The following is a 15421-nucleotide window of genomic DNA, read 5'->3' as shown; positions in this document are numbered from 1 at the left end:
CCTCGAGATTCACAAAACGGCTTGGATCTTGAAAGTGGCGTTGGAATACACATGTATTTCAACCTATTCGCTTGACGTGCACACTACTGTGCTTACAGTCATATTCACAAAAAATGCTTGTATTCATTCAGTGACTTGTATTGTTTTATGAATATGTAATAATTACATTTTGTGTGTATCATGTAATGGACATTGTATCTGAAACAAAAATTGAAAATGTCTATTGGAGCAGTCAATTTGTAGCACGAAAATGCAAACAGTTTTGAACTGGAATGATCCTTTTCTCCACTTTTAGCTGTCATACATTGTACGATCGGCAAGTTCGGCACATGCTCATGCACATGCTCATGCATTGCAGTCCATATGATGGGCGACTACACTGATACTGTCAGTCAACTGTAGACTCATTTTTACTGTATTCTAAATACATACATTCGCGTTCTGATTCAAGAAAACACAAACCACATGCCACAAAAATGCAACTGTTTTCATGTCAGTCATCAATGTGTACTTGCAGTGTTTGGTCTGTAAACATGCATAGTTGTGGATTGACCAATGTCACAATGCCAAAATGACTAGAGCTACAATGTGATCATTTGCTCAGTTTTTATACAAGGATCAGCATAGAAAACAAAACCCAGTCATTCTGTCAAGGAGTTGTCAACACAATACTGTCCAGTAAACTGACATCATCATTTGATGAGACTGACTGTTATGTAGTTATTTAGTGATTTATTTTGCGTGAATAGGGCTGAAAATGTTTGACCAGAATGTTGCAACAGATTGTGTGTGTTTACAAAAACACTGCCGATTCATCACCATATACGATTGATATTCCATTGGATACTGGCTCTGATGGTACTGCATCCATTTCGAACCCAGTGGACATGGTCAGACAGCTTATCTCGCACTTGGGACAGGCTCAACAGCAATGCAATCAGTACTTGACCCATATGCTTACTCAAATACCTGATGAGCCATTTAGTACTGGCCAGAAACAATGTGGTTCCATGCATGGTGATGACTCGGACGACTATCAAGAAAGCGATACCAATGAGGATCAAGTGGATCAATACACAGATGATCCGATCCCAACATCTGTTACAAAGAAACAGAAATCAATGTAGTGTTTGGCTGCATATTGTATTTCCAAATAAATTACTCGTTTGTATGATTGCCAAATTTTATTTTAAACTGATTCAATTAATATTATTTTAAGATGAGTGCAAGTTTAATAAATAGAAAGTGGGTGTGTTGCGTATAGCAAGTAGAAGGTAAATGCATGACTGGCTGGCTGATCGCTCTGGTTGAAGGTGATTGTTGTTCAATTACCATTCTCCTTTTTGCGCTGCTTCTCATCCTTGTACATTATTATGCTGTCTTCTATCCCCACTGTGTTTCCTCTCTTCCTTCCTACGCTTCCTCTCTTCCTTCCTACGCCTCTTCTCTTCCTTTTTTTGCCTTTTTCGATCTTCTTTCGATGGTCCAGATCCAGACTGGCCTCCCATCGGATTTTGATTAGGATGTTGTCCGCCCATACTTGGAATCACAGCACCAAATGGATTACCACCTTGCAAGCCTGAAAGATTGCCATTTGGATCGACTGGCATCGCGTTTACCATTATGCATAGCGAGCTTGCTGTTAAAAAAAAAGCAGATGACTTCATGATAGACTGCTAGTAAGTTATGTGCGTGTCGAACAATGTTGTAGCTTAAACTGCTGAATACTGCTGAATACTGAATGGATGAATACACTACCGAATTAAACCATCAACCTTTTTATAATTCCTCGAGATTCACAAAACGGCTTGGATCTTCAAAGTGGCGTTGGAATACACATGTATTTCAACCTATTCGCTTGACGTGCACACTATTGTGTTTACAGTCATATTCACAAAAAATGCTTGTATTCATTCAGTGACTTGTATTGTTTTATGAATATGTAATAATTACATTTTGTGTGTATCATGTAATGGACATTGTATCTGAAACAAAAATTGAAAATGTCTATTGGAGCAGTCAATTTGTAGCACGAAAATGCAAACAGTTTTGAACTGGAATGATCCTTTTCTCCACTTTTAGCTGTCATACATTGTATGATCGGCAAGTTCGGCACATGCTCATGCATTGCAGTCCATATGATGGGCGACCACACTGATACTGTCAATCAATTGTAGACTCATTTTTACTGTATTCTAAATACATACATTCGCGTTCTGATTCAAGAAAACACAAACCACATGCCACAAAAATGCAACTGTTTTCATGTCAGTCATCAATGTGTACTTGCAGTGTTTGGTCTGTAAACATGCATAGTTGTGGATTGACCAATGTCACAATGCCAAAATGACTAGAGCTACAATGTGATCATTTGCTCAGTTTTTATACAAGGATCAGCATAGAAAACAAAACCCAGTCATTCTGTCAAGGAGTTGTCAACACAATACTGTCCAGTAAACTGACATCATCATTTGATGAGACTGACTGTTATGTAGTTATTTAGTGATTTATTTTGCGTGAATAGGGCTGAAAATGTTTGACCAGAATGTTGCAACAGATTGTGTGTGTTTACAAAAACACTGCCGACTCATCACCATATACGATTGATATTCCATTGGATACTGGCTCTGATGGTACTGCATCCATTTCGAACCCAGTGGACATGGTCAGACAGCTTATCTCGCACTTGGGACAGGCTCAACAGCAATGCAATCAGTACTTGACCCATATACTTACTCAAATACCTGATGAGCCATTTAGTACTGGCCAGAAACAATGTGGTTCCATGCATGGTGATGACTCGGACGACTATCAAGAAAGCGATACCAATGAGGATCAAGTGGATCAATACACAGATGATCCGATCCCAACATCTGTTACAAAGAAACAGAAATCAATGTAGTGTTTGGCTGCATATTGTATTTCCAAATAAATTACTCGTTTGTATGATTGCCAAATTTTATTTTAAACTGATTCAATTAATATTATTTTAAGATGAGTGCAAGTTTAATAAATAGAAAGTGGGTGTGTTGCGTATAGCAAGTAGAAGGTAAATGCATGACTGGCTGGCTGATCGCTCTGGTTGAAGGTGATTGTTGTTCAATTACCATTCTCCTTTTTGCGCTGCTTCTCTTCCAACTCCTGTCGCTTTTTACGTAGCTTTTCTTCCTCTCTAAGTTTCTTTCTACGTCGCTTCTCTTCTTCTTTACGCAAATCTTCCTCCATTTTCTTTCTTTTCTTGAGTAGCAGGTCTTTCTTCTTTTTTTGCTTCTCTATTTTCTTCTGCTGCTTCTTTATTTGCCTTCTCTGACTTCTCGATAGCTTAGAATTTGAAGATGCAGACCGTTCGCCTACCGGCTTTTCGCTAGAATGCTGTTCGTTTATACCTGAATGCACAGTATCAGACAAATCATCATTTTTCTTCACGTTTGAAACATCGCCATTTGGATCGACTGGTACTGCGTTGATCATTATGCATAGCGAGCTTGCTGTTAAAAAAATAATAGATGACTTCATGATAGATTGTTAATAAGTTATATGTGTCAAACAATGTTGTAGCTTAAACTGCTGAATGTATGAATAGACTATCGAATTAAATCATCAAGGTTTTTATCATTTCAAGATTCACGAAACGGCTTGGATCTTGAAAGTGGCGTTGGAATACACATGTATTTCAACCTATTCGCTTGACGTGCACACTACTGTGTTTACAGTCATATTCACAAAAAATGCTTGTATTCATTCAGTGACTTGTATTGTTTTATGAATATGTAATAATTACATTTTGTGTGTATCATGTAATGGACATTGTATCTGAAACAAAAATTGAAAATGTCTATTGGAGCAGTCAATTTGTAGCACGAAAATGCAAACAGTTTTGAACTGGAATGATCCTTTTCTCCACTTTTAGCTGTCATACATTGTACGATCGGCAAGTTCGGCACATGCTCATGCACATGCTCATGCATCGCAGTCCATATGATGGGTCGACCACACTGATACTGTCAATCAATAGTAGTAGTATAGATAAGGCACCAAATGATATCAGGTATTTTAGCCTATATCTCATAGTAAAACCTAGGGAATGTTGTTGAAATGATTATTGCCTGTGGCATCAACTTTGATTTGAGTTATTAGGGCAGTTGTATGAGCAAAGATTAGTGGTGTTTAGTTTGTGCCAGACTCATACTAAGTGCTCCTTTCATTGAGATTGCTTCTTCAGTTTTCTTAAACGACAGTCACAAGTCCAAAGTTGTAAAAACAACCATTTATCTGAGATAGAATCTCGGTCAGAAAGCTTAAAACAGAATAATGGGAAGTTCATTAGTTATATTAGGAGTCTCTGTTCCAGATTCATTTAACTTGATTCATATTAAATAGCGACGGCATCGTATTTACTAAAAGTATACAATATAAACAGCATTACATTTATTAAAAGTCAAGAAACGATATTTAGAGTTTCGTCTGAATCTTGGATTTTAAACCGTCTTTTCAACGCAGCAGTGTCTACTGGAACCAAATCATCATCATCCGAACAGTATTCATCATCTGTTTCGGCACCGCCAGCCATTCGCCAAATCATACAGGCTGTCTTGTGGAATTCCAAAGCGTTTCTGTTTGGTAATTTGGTTGGGTTGTTTTGGACGAAATACAACGCCATTTCTCCATTGGATTCCATTGATTGTCGGTTATCAATATCAGTCCATCTCTTTTGCCTTGTTCTGCGGATAACTTCCAAATCTTCAATTGTCTCAATCCACTTCTTGTGCTTGTCATTTGTTGGGTCATTCGTCTCGTTGACCACCTTGACCACAAGCTTATCATCAGCAACGTCCACATATTGCTTCAACAAATCAAATTCATCGTGACAATTTCTGCATAACAGCAACCCATTTTGCACTTGGTGTTTTTGTGTTATTCCAGCTCGTTTGAATAGGGAATCTTCGTCATAAGCCATTGGGACATTTTTTTGAGCAATAATATGAGCGCCTGTAAGAGATTTTCGGTTCCAACAAAACAAGCAAACAACATCCCTCTTGACCACAGCCTTTTTCAAATCCTTGTGGAGCAACTCCTTTTCTTTTGGCACACCACCTAAATCTTCTGCAGAATTAGTTCTTGATGGAGTCCCTGAAGAAACTGCGAAGGGAGTATGGCAGATTTCTGAATCAGTAATGTAGCTCTTGTGAAAAGGCCGAATATAATAGTCAAACATTGAGTCGATAAAAGCGTTTTCTTGGTCTTTAAATTGCCTAGAAACCAGTAAGCTGTGAAGTTGAGTTCTGTGAGTAGCCATTCCAAAAGCAATTACTCCCAGCAAGAAACCAAAGTTGTTTTCGGGTTTCCATTTCGATTTCTCCCTTTGCTGTGGGATGCATTCACTGTTAATGTTGTAATATTGCTGGAGCAACAGTTTTGTTTGTGAAAAGTCCATTTTATTTTAGGAAAGAAATATGAAACCTCATTCTGTGAAAACACCGCCACAATCTGGGTCAAAATGAATAGAACAGAATAATGGGAAGTTCATTAGTTATACTAGGAGTCTCTGTTCCAGATTCATACTTGATGCTTAATGGGAGACTCTTATCATATCCACATTTGAAATATGAATTTCATTGTCTTGGTATATCCACGACTAATTTCTTGATAAAAATGGAGTCCGACTACGACTATGAAATGACGACCTGCTGCTAAACTAATGAATTGGTGTAGAGAATTAGATGTGATGACAGCAGAACAATTTATGCTTCAGTACAATTCCCTTTCGACCACAGCAAAAAAACAATTGTTGACCATTCCTGCTATTAACAATCATCAAACAACCTGTACTTTCCTTGGTCTGGATTTAATCTATCCAGTTTACAAGAACGTAGTCCTCCAATTACTCAAGCTGTTCCTTTGTCATCTGGACCTGACTTGCCTCATCCCGATACAAATGATTTGGGTATGACCATACCAATTGAAAACAATCAACAAGAAGGTGATGAACAACAGAATGAACTTGTCCCAAATAGAAGACGGAGAATGGATTCCACTGATTCCAATGATTCATACCAAACACCAAGAACTACTAATAGGAGACAATCAACAGAAACTAGAGTGAATGAATTTGAAGATGTACAGAGGCTCTTACGAACATTCGCAGAGGAGCAAAAGTACCAGTGATACAGTGATAATCGACCAGTCCCTCAACCAGTATTTGCTACAGCTCAATACAATGAATTACTTAGAGAACAACCAACAGAACAAGAACTACTTGCTAAACTCTGTATTGATATCAAAGAGAATCTTTATCTGGCCTATGAAAATGAATCGAGAGCAAATCTCCATCATTTTGTGGTAGCAGAGAAACTAGTAAAGCTAAAGGAGCGGATTGAAATTGAAATGTTTGATAGAATGCTGCTAAAAGACTTTTCCATATCTAAAAAGTGACACCACAAAATAATATTCCCCTACTAGGGAAATTACAAAAATCTATAGAATTGACTAATTCTTTTAGGATTTTTGCTCGCTATCGTCTATACTATAAGTTGGTATCAAAATGTCCCAGATTTAAGCACTGTACACTGACTTTTAATATGTTAAAAGACCGTATCCCCAAGATTCTGAAATACTTTGATAGTCAAGAGTGCGCCAATGTTCCTCCAACAGACAAATGCTCAAAATACTTTTGGCTGACTGAACCAACATTGTATCATAATTTGGAACAGTCAAAGGCATGAATTACGACCACGGCGAGAAAGAAATCAATGTCAGCGATACAGATTCAGAAGATGAAAGTGTGTTAATGACTATTCCGGAATTCCAAAAGTCTAGCCACTGGTATAATTTCAAGCAGGCTGATTTCCACAACAAATCTGTCCCATTTGTAGATAAAATTTCCAAGAAAATGCTCGCATATCAGTTTTAAATTGTCACTACCAATATCATACAACTTGTATATCCGAATGGCTCACTACCAGGATTTTAACTGAAAAACATCACAACTACAATAATGAATAACATTTGAGAGTTTTTAGATATTCACAATTAGAATCTGTCTATTTCCCAACATTTTCAAGGATCAGCATAGAAAACAAAACCCAGTCATTCTATCAAGGAGTTTAGTCAACACAATACTGTCCAGTAAACTGACATCATCATTTGACGAGACTGACTGTTTGTTATGTAGTGATCTATTTTGCGTGAATAGGGCTGTAGACTGCAGAATTCAGTCAATCCTTGACAATTTTCCTCATGACTCAAACAGCAATCTGTATAGTTTACCCCACATTGAAAGGATCATTCGACAATGACCCACTCAATTCAAAGCCATACTAATAAGCTGCTGATTACTAAAAATAAGTGGATCATTTATTTAGGAATGATCAATTTCTTCTAGTCTTGAACAAGGGGATTCTCACCCCTTGTCGAGAGAAATGTTTAGATAGCTGTGTCGGCGCTAGGAAAATAGAATTCAAAATGAAATCAACAAGTGATGGATACAAACAACAAGTGCAGTTAAGCTTACCATGATGGCCAGTCCACGAGTTTGGGGAATGGCTAATAAATGCGTTGGTTACCACTTCAGCCAGAACAATATTTTTTGCAGATATTGGCTCATCACGCTGGCTTTCACTAAACATGACAAACCAACAGGTTATTAGGTTAAAGCAACAAAGTGAGATCTGAATCAGACAACTCTAACCCACTCGAGCTGTATTTTCGAAATAATGATTCGGATCTTGAATTTGCCAGGAATGCGTATTCCCAAATCCGGAAAAAAGAAAAATACTCCTCGATTGTTATCTAGGTCAGTAGCAATGTCGGCGGCAGCAGTCTGATTTCCACACAGAGTAGGTATCTGTGCTTGCACTGACCGATTTACCAAGACATGGCTAGTAATGTCTCTCCATTCTGATTTATCGCTGATAGATTGTATAGTATTTGGCGGTGTTGTGTGGGATGCAAAATCTACAGGAACTTGAGACTGTGGATAATCTGTATCAGGCAAGTATGTAGTATCATCTACTATGCAGGGTGGACTATGGGGTGATGTGTGATGGTCGACATCTGATTTCCACAAGTGAACGTGATTCAATTCATGTGTCAAGACATTTCTTGCTTTAAACAATACAGGTGGCATCCTGAAACTGATGAATTGGCATTAGTATATGAACTTTACCTTGAGAGTAAAAGCCCAAGTGTGCCTGATCGGCCTCATCTTGACAAGTTACTCTTTGAGTAGCATCGGAATGTATTAAAGGCGTCCGGGCATTGTTAGCAACAGTCACCGAGGTATTTTGAATAAAGGACTTGAACTCGTCGTCATTCTGCAGCTTCGAATGGTCCATTGCTGTAGAGTAAGTACGAGCCATGGTTCTAGAATAGTAGTTGAGATCACTTGTGCCATTTGAACAAGTCAAGTAGGCTTGGGCAATTAAACAATCAATATCTGGAATGCCAACATCAGTCCTATTGATAGTATCATGAGTTTACAAGAATTTATCCATGCAGTGGTTGGGATTAGTAATTCGCATGACACATCAGACATGGTGGGATGAAGGATCTATTCGATAATGGAGTTTCAGAGCCAGGGCTGTGTTGGTGCAAAGCTGTTCAACATAACCGTTAAATGCATGCTTTGAACCCCTGAGCCGATGGTTCAAATGCATCCATGATGACTAATAGTAAACAAAGTATCTAAAACCATTTTGGCATTATCCCTGCAAACCATCGCTAATCCATAATCTCGGATTCTTTAAAATTTTTATAAAAAGCATCAGCGCATGGAATATATACCACAAAAGTATAGCAAGAGTAATAAACAATGTTAAGGAGTGAAAACAGGAGTCGAGTGTAGCGCAAACAAAGAGTTTTCAATGAAAGATGACTTACTGATTCTCTGATGATCCAGACATTGCTACACCATGCAGCTGGACAGATATACAGGGCTCGATGGGACAAGTAATTGCTCCATTATTAGAAAGTCCGCTACATCGAGTGTATGCCGGTTGCTGAATTACCTGTGCATGATACTCTTGATCTATGCCATTGGAGCGATAGTAGTGAGCGTCATAGACGTTGCCAACAGTTGATGGGGGTGATGTGTGAAGAATCACAAAGTCTTTTTCAAAATTGTTTCGAATCGGATGCTCTTTTGTGCCAGCTTCGGCTACAAGATTCTGCTGACTGTGTTGTTGCTGCTGTTGAGCTGAGTGAGAATTAGTACATTCACTCATTGCTCAAGTAGGTTGAGCCGGAATAGATTAAGGTGTAGCAGTATAATGCTGAATTATCAATAAGGCCTGTACAGCCAGGGTAACCAATGGTACTGACAAGTGTAACCAAGTGCTGATTTGCTTGGTATCAGATATATGCAGGATGTAGCTCAGTGTTGAGAGATTTGGTCGAGCTTCAGCCTGTTTTATGAACAGTTTGACAAATTTCTGGTGATCGCCAATGGAAGATCTATTTTCTGGGGTTGAAGAGTATATTGGTATTGCAGTAACCTTCAAAACAGCAGCGTCCTTGCGACTTTCCTTTAACGATTTCAATCTAAACCAAATGCATAAACAAAAGCAATACCATTACCGCCGCACATACCAGTTCTGCTCATATTGTTATTATGGGCCGAATCCTGTAACAGTAATGAGCACGTCTAGCTCATTGAAGCATCAGCAGCCCCATACGCCTATCTCCATTTATGGCGCGTATTAGCCGTATTCTTGAGATGCAAAAAACATCATGTGCTTTGAGCTTACCCTGTTCGGCTTGGTGGTTTAAGAATACAGGAAAAGCCAATGCCAAGCATATGGGAACGCAAAAAGTGGTAGGATCGAACCCTTTACACGTGCAGACTATGGATTTTAAAGGCCCGACATTTGGAGCAATGTCCGACTTTACACAAACTTGCCTTTTCTACAAATCATAATCAGGGTTTGGCAGCTCTGGTTTAGTCTGAAAAATTATAAGCACCTGTTTTAAATTTTGAATCAAAATTTACAGCCATATTCACGTAAAATGGATCACTATCTTGCAGTCACTATTTTCTGCTTTGAAATAAACAATGATTAAATATTTGTTGCGTTCTCCTAATTGACTGCTTATCCAATTGGCATCTTTAATTCTCAGATACAACAGTCATCATATAATGCATACAATCAAGCTATAGTTTTAAACTGAAAAGAAGAGCGGATTCAAAAAGGTGGCCTCTATTGTGTCCTAATGTATTATACGTTCGCGCCTCGAGTTTGAAAAAACAAAGATCATCTCGGAAATATAACTATTTATATACCAAACACTCAATGTTTGGCTGTAGGAATTGGAGATTGATAATAGGTCTGAAACAATTTATCCTTCAAATTCGATTAGAATTATCAAGTCAGAAGAGCCTTTTCACTGCCGTATTCATGTAAATCTCTAAATACTGTCGGTGTATAACAAACAGCCAGTTGTATGACATTAAAAGTATTGCATGCTGACATCTTTGCAAAGCAGTGTAACAGTGACATGCAATGTAGAATAACAAGTGTTTTATTAGTATCAAATAGACTAGAGTTTTTGAAAGCATTACTCAAGTCTTGGCTAGCACTAGAGTGCTTTCAACTCAAATAGCAAGTCTAGCTTCAACCCTGCTAATATCTTAAGAATGTCAGTGGCCATTTCAAAACTGGTTCAGGATATGTTGCTATAAACCAGGGAATGGCAATCTGCCCTCATTTTAAACGTGGCATGGTTGCAATGATTGGGCGGAAGGTTGGTCTCGATTATTGAAACATGCTACACGGTTCGTGTAGACGACTCGGCAAATCCCTTTTAGCTAAAGTCGCATTGGCGGATAGTGGTCAAGTACATGAGTGTTGGCATTAACGTAAACTCAGCTATAATGGGCAGGGCATTTCCCGCACAACAGTCTTGATCCCTATCCATCAATACTGGTGCTAATGTTTAAACAATGGAGATGAGAATGAGCGGAAAAATATATTTGGCCACAAAAAACTCCAAATTCATGACATTTAGAAAACACTCGAACAGCATTCAACAAGCTGCCATTGTAGCCTGTTAGAAACGTGAATTTTCCGTTTGTAGCATCACACGATTGGTTTAGGTTAATGTACAGACTCTAGATAAAACACTGAAATCCATGTCAGAACAAGACCAAGTGACATTCTGTATTGAATTGAGACAACCAGCAGGTCACTCGGCAAACTGGCCGTGTCAACAAGCCAGATTGTTGTCAGGACAGGATACATGGGCGATAGATGCTCCTGCCATTCAAACCAGCAAACAATTCATTGGCATTCGCAAAAAACACCATCAAGGGTGGTATTTTCTCATTTATCTCTCCATGCTCGTCCCTTTTGTTACCAGCTGTGACCATTTGCATTGCACCCTATACAAGCTAAACATTTCAGTTGCAATCAAAGTTTCACCACCATATTCATGTGAAATGAATACATTGCAGTAGCCCTTCTTAGCCACGCTGCTTGAATAGGACGATATTACATTGTGGCTTATCGTGAGAATAAATTTAAATGAATGATTTTAGGGCGGTTGTTTATTTGTAAGCATAAGGGATGCGCTGGTTTGATAGGAAATCAAGCTAATTTCAACCATGTATCTACATCAGCTATGCCACATTCAAGGCTCTTGTGTGTGTTTTCTAGCAATGCTTTCAAGGTAAGTCGCCCTTAATAACACAATGCTATGATGCTGAATAGGTTTAATTATTTCATCACCCTTAGCGGTCATGCATCGACTATTATAAAATGACAAGGTTGATGACCCAGTTTAATAATCATCAACCATACCAATACATATTAATCTAATGCAATTCACATCTACTCTTATTCTTGCTGCTCTCGCTGCCACTGTTGTAGCTACCACTCCCAAATGTGAGGGAAAAGATTGTGCTACCACTAATCAGACTGCAACACCCGCCACTCCAGCCTGCACTGGACCTAACTGCCCTTCAAAGGAAGCTTCCGTGGATGCTGACGATGAGGAGGATCCAGATGCCGATGGTGAAGATATCGAAGATGAACTCGATGAACTTGATGACGAAGATCTCGAGGAAGGGGACGAGTCTACCGAAGCCGCTACCGCCGAGGATGACGATCAAGAGTACAAGGATCCCGAGCCTCCTGCCAAGAGTCAAGAGTACAAGGATCCCCAACCCCCTGCCAAGACTGGAGGTGAAGAGGAGGAAGAGGATGAGGAGGAAGATGAGGAAGAGGATCAGGAGTATAAGGATCCCGAGCCTCCTGCCAAGCTCACCAAGACTGCAACTGCTACCAAGACCGCTACCAAGACCGCAACTGCTACCAAGACTGCTACTGCTACCAAGACCGCAACTGCCACCAAGACCGCTACAAAGACCGCAACCAAGACCACTACTTCAACCTTTACCCCTCCAGGTAAAAGCAAGTACTCTGAGGAGGATGTGATCGAGTCTGGTGCTTCTTCCACTATGCTTTCAGGTGCTGCTGTCATTGCAGCCATTGTTGCCTTTTTATAAGCTTCTTGATGAGTAGCCGTTATTTTATCATGGTCTTCAAACCTTTTACAGTCGCATTCACGTAAAACAACTTTTCTGTATTTTGGATTAACTATTTTGCTCCAAAATAAACAATGGTTAAATATTTTACTTTTTCTAAATTGATTTCATTGCTTATTCTGGAAACTCCTGATATCAGATGCAATCTAGTTCAAGAGAGAAAACTTTACAGGTGGAATGTTGGAGTTCTTGCCAGAACAAGACTAAATGGGATCGTGTCCTGTATTTAATCAAGAGAATCGGTCCATTCAGCAAACCAGTCGCGGCACAGAAACACAGTCGGTAGATGACTTTACCATTCAAACCAACATATTTCATCAATGTTTGAAAAAAAGCAACACTGAGAGTGCTGGTTACTGATAATTTCTCATTTATCTCTTTATTTCCTTTGTCACCAGCTGTGATTTGTAATGTCGTAAACAATTTCATCACGGCCAATGAATAGATTGTATAGCTGTCTAAAAGTTGGTTAGTCATCGTCCAGCGCTTTCATGAACATCTATTGTGCCGCATTCATTTAAACAAAATCTATTCAAAATAGTAATGGTTTAATTCGAATCTCGATCATAACATTAACTACTCTCGTTTCCATTGTCTTCATCGTCCTCGACGCCAATACTCATTCTGTCAAGAATCTTCAGCTTTGACAGCCCATTGTGTACCCTCAAATGCAAGCTGTTTTCCATGCTTGCTTTGCGCTTTCGATGCCCAACTTCATCATCAGCGTATCCTCCATTCAATGCAGCAGAATACTCCCGCTTTGCCTTTTCATACTCTCCAATACGTACGTATATCTGTGCTAGTTCGTATCGTGCAAAGGGGAGAATCCAGTGATCAAGATGTACCTGATCAGCTATCAAAGCTATGTAGTCAAACTGTTTAGCAGAGTAGTGAAGTTGCTTGGATGTTTTTTGCTGGTCAGGAGTGGCCGTTTGTGCAGTGGTACCAATCCGTTCTTGTGTTATGGCAGTCATAAAGGATTCAGGTACAAAGGTGAGATGTGTTGGAAAAGCTTGTTCACGCAAAACTAAACCTTTGAATAAGCGTGTCAAACATACATCGTCATAGTATGTATCGTATGGCATGTCATTGTCTTTTTGTTTGTCTAGAACTTGGCTCGCTGTTTTAGAAAGTATAGCTGGTTTCGTAACACTTGGTTTTATAACAGTGCTGAGTTTGGAAAGCTGAAGATCAAGATCCTGGATTGCTGCGTCAACTTCTATTTGGATCTTGACAAGACGATCACTGGGAACATGGTCAAACCCATTCCACATATACATGATCTCATACCCAGGAAGTAAAAGTCTTTTTCCCTGCAAGAAATATTTTCTTGATTTTCTAGAGACAAACTTTTCCAATGGGATGGATTTACCGGCAACTTTTTTGCACAGCTTGGGTACTTGCTTCAGCATAGTTTCAATATCTTGCTTGCAACCTATTGCGTCATGCATATAAAGAAATGCAGCTTGAAGATAGAGATAAATGGCAGGAGACCAAGTAGATTCTTCAAACAGGATCTTGTAGCACTCGCTTGCTTGTTTCCAGTTACCCAATGCAGCATGGCACATTCCCAAGTCCCAAAAACAGATATGGGCAAGTTGACGCCAATCATTCTGTATATCAATTACACGATTGAGTTTGATAATGGCTTGATCGGGTTTGGCCTCGCTTTGAAGAAGTCGTGCTTGAAGTGTGAGATACAGGAAGGAATCTGGATGGTTTTGAAGATTGAGCGTGAGCACTTGGCGTGATAACGGAACATTGCATCCAGGCATTTGTATCATAGAGGAAAGGACAATGTGATACATGTGTAGCGAGAGATCACATAAAAACGATCGAACACCAGTAACAGCCTGTTTACCATCTGGAAATTTAAACTCGATACACTTTTTGAATTTTTTGTTTTTGGTTGTTTGGCTTTTTGATGGTAAATTAGTGTTTGTGGGTTGAGATGTACTATTACTGTCAGGCCAGTTTCCACCCAATTCTAGACATCTCATGCCAAACTGGCGGTTTCCTGAAAATCCAATCATTTCAAATAGATTAATTAGCCTTGCTGGCAGTACAGATAATACCAGATTAAATGTGCCAATGCCGTGATAGACTGCATTGATAAAATGCTGATCAATCTGATGCGAAATCAATCCATGCGATCCCTCCTCGTCCCAAACACGCTCCAAAAACAGAAATCCACTTTTAAAGATGGAATAGGCTTGACGAATATTCAAGCCTTCACGAACAAACGTGACCATATTCGTATCGGTTAGAAGAGACAAGACAGCTTGAAGAAGGTAGGCCTCGGCAAAGACGACCTCGGCATGACGTTGGATACGAGTCATTTTCATGAAATGCAAACCATCTTTACCGCCTCGACCACCACCAAACACAAACCCAGTCAACGAACCAACAATGGTTTGCTCCTTGCGTAGAACCTGTGCTACCTCTACAGTGATATGCAGCGCATCCATTGCAGCGTCAATGTCGTGTCGATCGAGGGTCATTAAGCACTTGAGAGAAAGAATCACTCCATATCCAAGAGTGTGTGGGAGAGTCTTGCAGTACTTTTCAACGAGAAAGGTCTCGGCATCCTTGACTCGAGAGTTGAGAAATAAATGAACAGCACTTTGGGTATCGATCATGTCCTGCTCAAAAGTCAATACACTTGCAGTAATAACCTGACGGAGCTTTGCCTTGTCTAATTTGAGTGGAGCAAAGGTGGGCGAGCCTTCTTTTATATCTTGGCATTCGTTTTCGCTATCAGAGTCTTGATCCTTGGCTGGTTGTGACTTCATGTCAATAGTTTTGGTTGTGGAGGTTGGAAGTGGCGGAAGTTGTTGCGTCTTGACGACCAGTGTCATATTTGTATGGACACAATCAGCCTAC

At 39.5% G+C, this 15421-nt stretch overlaps 6 protein-coding genes across 6 annotated transcripts; 2 read left to right on the top strand and 4 right to left on the bottom strand.

The window, feature by feature from the left end:
* Positions 1-770: 770 nt before the first annotated feature.
* BATDEDRAFT_25015 (uncharacterized protein) lies at positions 771-1127 on the top strand (the record flags this gene model as incomplete). Its single annotated transcript, XM_006678926.1, has 1 exon — positions 771-1127. One exon carries the CDS (start codon positions 771-773, stop codon positions 1125-1127), a length of 357 nt encoding a protein of 118 aa, XP_006678989.1.
* Positions 1128-1355: 228 nt separating this feature from the next.
* On the bottom strand, positions 1356-3471 carry BATDEDRAFT_88932 (uncharacterized protein; the record flags this gene model as incomplete). The annotated part of the gene is made up of 2 exons (XM_006679137.1): positions 1356-1603; positions 3108-3471. 2 exons carry the CDS (start codon positions 3469-3471, stop codon positions 1356-1358), a joined length of 612 nt encoding a protein of 203 aa, XP_006679200.1.
* Positions 3472-4438: 967 nt separating this feature from the next.
* On the bottom strand, positions 4439-5434 carry BATDEDRAFT_25012 (uncharacterized protein; the record flags this gene model as incomplete). Its single annotated transcript, XM_006678925.1, has 1 exon — positions 4439-5434. The coding sequence occupies one exon, from the start codon at positions 5432-5434 to the stop codon at positions 4439-4441; it is 996 nt and encodes a 331-aa protein (XP_006678988.1).
* Positions 5435-7367: 1933 nt separating this feature from the next.
* BATDEDRAFT_25011 (uncharacterized protein) lies at positions 7368-9221 on the bottom strand (the record flags this gene model as incomplete). Its single annotated transcript, XM_006678924.1, has 5 exons — positions 7368-7441; positions 7511-7617; positions 7692-8052; positions 8165-8454; positions 8878-9221. 5 exons carry the CDS (start codon positions 9219-9221, stop codon positions 7368-7370), a joined length of 1176 nt encoding a protein of 391 aa, XP_006678987.1.
* A 2588-nt stretch (positions 9222-11809) lies between these two features.
* Positions 11810-12499, top strand: BATDEDRAFT_25010 (uncharacterized protein; the record flags this gene model as incomplete). The annotated part of the gene is made up of 1 exon (XM_006678923.1): positions 11810-12499. The coding sequence occupies one exon, from the start codon at positions 11810-11812 to the stop codon at positions 12497-12499; it is 690 nt and encodes a 229-aa protein (XP_006678986.1).
* A 1295-nt stretch (positions 12500-13794) lies between these two features.
* On the bottom strand, positions 13795-15177 carry BATDEDRAFT_11444 (uncharacterized protein; the record flags this gene model as incomplete). The annotated part of the gene is made up of 2 exons (XM_006678793.1): positions 13795-14402; positions 14520-15177. Coding segments are annotated over 2 exons (1266 nt in total), but the record flags the coding sequence as incomplete, so codon positions are not given.
* Between the last annotated feature and the right edge of the window lie 244 nt (positions 15178-15421).

This window comes from Batrachochytrium dendrobatidis (genome assembly GCF_000203795.2).
Source record: "Batrachochytrium dendrobatidis JAM81 unplaced genomic scaffold BATDEscaffold_6, whole genome shotgun sequence".
In the NCBI taxonomy this organism is placed as follows: domain Eukaryota; kingdom Fungi; phylum Chytridiomycota; class Chytridiomycetes; order Rhizophydiales; genus Batrachochytrium; species Batrachochytrium dendrobatidis.
This window is presented reverse-complemented; position numbering and strand designations above follow the sequence as displayed.